Below are 3856 nucleotides of genomic sequence, written 5' to 3'. Positions count from 1 at the left end.
TTCCGCTACATTTTTGCGAATCGAAATTTTTTGTGGACTTCAAAAATATATACAAAATTATTTTTGAATTAACTATAAAGAATTGTTTCATATTGATGTATATTATTGAAAAGCATAAATTTGTACTCTGAACCTGTGTTAAGTTTGTGTTGCTCTGTGTATAAAGAAATTTGTGCGGTAAATGTTTGAAAAGTTTATTAATCTCGCTCAAAATATATTAGAATTGCTGATAATATATTAAATATATATAAAAAATTTATATATATTTGACTGTTGAAAAAATATATATATATCAGAATTTGTTAATAGTGAATAATAGTGTTATAACGAAAACTGGTGTTATAAGGCGTTATATATAACTGGTGTTATTGGTGTTATATATAACACCATGGCAGACGTTAACACCACAACCACACCACCAACTTCTGACACCACCACCACCACCACACCACTTGTTGGTTGGTGTGATGACAATGGTGGTGATGGTGAAGGTGGTGTAGGTGGAAGTAGTGGTGTTTGTGGTGGAAGTGGTGGTGTAGGTGGTGGTGGTGGTGGTGGTATTGGTGGTGGTGGTGGTGGTGGTGGTGTGGTTGGTGGTTTCGGAACCACCACACTTCACGTCAACGGTAGAACAACCTTCATGGTTAACTCCTTAACCACACCAAGTCTAGGTAAGCATGAGGTCAAGTCATAATTATAAATTATCCTTATAATTATTATTACAGAATCATAATAATAATAATCGATATTATCAGTTTTAATAAATTATTATAATATAAAGTTAATAATAAAATTTTAATAATAATAATAATTAAGCTTTAATTTATGAATATTTTTTGAAAATTACGTTTATTTTATTTATTGCGTAGCGTATTAATACTGCTTTTGATATAGGGTAATTGCCTATTTATTTTGTTGCCCTGAAAATGCTTCCTTACCCTCAAAATTCTCCCTAATTTTTGTTCTGTTCCCTAAAAAAATCTCCCTAATTGGGTTCGTTTTGCCTGAAAATGCATTTTACCCTGAAAATTTCCCTATGTACGTTTTTTGCGTTAGAATTCCCTCGTTATCTTCAGAAAGTTCCCCAAATTTAACCGTTTTTGCTCGGAAAATAATTCGGTTTCTGCGCGTCATTTAAAACGCGTTAGCTGAGCCCCCCTCCCNGCGAGAGCGACATTCGTGTAGCGAGAGCGAAATTCGTGATGCAGGAGTGACATTCGTGATGCAGGAGTGACATTCGTGAAACGGGAGTGACATTCGTGAAGCGGGAGCGACATTCGTGAAGCGGGAGCGACATTCGTGATGCGGGAGCGACATTCGTGCAGCGGGAGCGACATTCGTGCAGCGAGAGCGACATTCGTGTAGCGAGAGCGAAATTCGTGATGCAGGAGTGACATTCGTGAAGTGGGAGCGACATTCGTGAAGTGGGAGCGACATTCGTGCAGCGAGAGCGACAGTCGTGAAGCGAGAGTGATATTCGTGAAGCGAGAGTGACAATCGTGAAGCGAGAGCGACATTCGTGAAGCGGGAGCGACATTCGTGAAGCAAGAGTGACATTCGTGAAGCGGGAGCGACATTCGTGAAGCGGGAGCGACATTCGTGAAGCGGGAGCGACATTCGTGCAGCGAGAGCGACATCCGTGAAGCGGGAGCGACATTCGTGTAGCGGGAGCGACATTCGTGCAGCGAGAGCGACATTCGTGCAGCGAGAGCGACATTCGTGTAGCTAGAGCGACATTCGTGAAGCGAAAGTGACATTCGTGAAGCGAGAGTGACAATCGTGAAGCGAGAGCGACATTCGTGCAGCGGGAGCGTCATTCGTGAAGCGAGAGCGAAATTCGTGCAGCAAGAGCGACATTCGTGATGCGGGAGCGACATTCGTGAAGCGAGAGCGACATTCGTGAAGCGCAAGCGACATTCGTGAAAAAGGAGTGCGTTTAATCGATCGCATTATTCCTCGTATTGATTACCATGGCGGACAATGGATCGAGGAGTGGAACACAAACACAGGGAATAAAAGCTGACATTACCGTACTGCCCTGGCGAACATACGATCATTATCGTCTTTATCTCGTGTCAACGATTGAATTGACGAAATGCTCATGTTTATGGCCTCAATATTGGCATCTAGGCTAACTATTTGATTGGCGAACAACTGATCAGCTCCACATATAAAAATTTTTCTGATCGAATTGGCGAAAAATTAATATATTGATGTGATTATGAACCCGTAAATTATACCATATAGTTTTCGAATATCTGATCGAATATTTGGGTAGCAAATTTGTAGGCGGACAACTGATCTGGTTTATTTAGTTATCCTGAATGATCAAGAGATGAAACAAATTTTTAATTGATTTAATCTTATTCTTATCATATCTGAATGCGTCTTGTCATGACGAACATTTGATCGAATTCTTGATGTCGGAACTTTTCAGTGCTATACGTACAAGACTGGGTTATTTTAGTGCCATATATAAAGCCTGGGTAGGTTATTCTAGTGATATACATGCCTGAGTAGGTTATTTTAGCTCTATATATACACATGCCTGTGTAGGTTATTCTAGTGCCATTATATATACATGCCTGGGTAGGTTATATTAGTGCTATATATATATACATGCCTGGGTAGGTTATATTAGTGCTATATATATACATGCCTGGGTAGGTTATTCTAGTGCTATATATATACATGCCTGGGTAGGTTATATTAGTGCTATATATATACATGCCTGGGTAGGTTATTCTAGTGCTATACATGCCTGAGTAGGTTATTTTATTGCTATATATACATGCCTGGATAGGTTATTTTAGTGCTATATATACATGCCTGAGTAGGTTATTTTAGTGCTATATATACATGCCTGAGTAGGTTATTTTAGTGCTATATATACATGCCTGAGTAGGTTATTTTATTGCTATATATACATGCCTGGGTAGGTTATATTAGTGCTATATATACATGCCTGGGTAGGTTATATTAGTGCTATAATATATACATGCCTGGGTAGGTCATATTAGTGCTATACATGCCTGAGTAGGTTATCCTAGTGCTATAATATATACATGCCAGGGTAGGTTATATTAGTGCTATACATGCCTGAGTAGGTTATTGTATTGTCATCATCCGGTATTTATATATATTTAAGTAAAGGTAATCCCCCCTTAATACCTAAACGCCCCTCCCCCTACGCACCTTACCCTCTCCCTCCCTCCATACCTAACCCCCTAATTGGAGTGCCCATTAAATCGTGCGTTAATTAACTGCTTAACATGATTGGTTTGCAAGAAAATTAGTTTATTGCTGTATAAATTGTGTCCATTAGTCGTATTAATTAAATAATTAACTAAACCTAATCAAATGTTGCTCTTCAATATGGAACGAACGATGGAAACTTCGTGAACTTCGTCGAAATTTAAACGAAGATTTAACTTAATTATTATTAATTATTATTTCAATTAATTATTATTAAATACTATTTCAAATAATTATTTATTATCGTATAAACTTCATGTATATTAGAACGAGTATATATATATATACGTTTGAAAAGCTTTTCGTGAAATCTACGGATATTAGAACAGATATTTCAATTACTTGTTGTAAAATCAACGGAGTTTACAACGAAAATATGAATTGTATACTTTTTGTATATATAATTCTATATTATTTTGTATAATACCGTATATTATTTATTCACAAAATTTTTCAATAATAAGAAGATATTTATTGGAAGATCCTACATGAAATTAATATTCATTATTGTTTCTTGTCTGTCACTAGTGGCCTTGTCTGTCACTAGTGGCCTTGTCTGTCACTAGTGGCCTTGTCTGTCACTAGTGGCCTTGTCTGTCAC

General features: G+C 37.6%; 1 protein-coding gene across 1 annotated transcript in view; it reads left to right on the top strand.

Moving 5' to 3' along the window:
* The first annotated feature begins 582 nt into the window (after window positions 1-582).
* Window positions 583-3856, top strand: part of LOC108670447 (solute carrier family 12 member 6) — a 38101-nt gene continuing 34827 nt past the window's right edge. The window contains exon 1 of the mRNA XM_047880995.1: window positions 583-671. Within this exon, the coding sequence (XP_047736951.1) occupies window positions 641-671 (31 nt within the window). The 5' untranslated portion in view covers window positions 583-640. The remainder of the gene's footprint in view (window positions 672-3856) is intronic.

This window comes from Hyalella azteca, unplaced genomic scaffold (assembly GCF_000764305.2).
Source record: "Hyalella azteca isolate HAZT.00-mixed unplaced genomic scaffold, Hazt_2.0.2 contig6760, whole genome shotgun sequence".
NCBI lineage: Eukaryota > Metazoa > Arthropoda > Malacostraca > Amphipoda > Hyalellidae > Hyalella > Hyalella azteca.
Note: the sequence above shows the minus strand (reverse complement) of the source record. Positions and strands in the feature narration are given on the sequence as shown.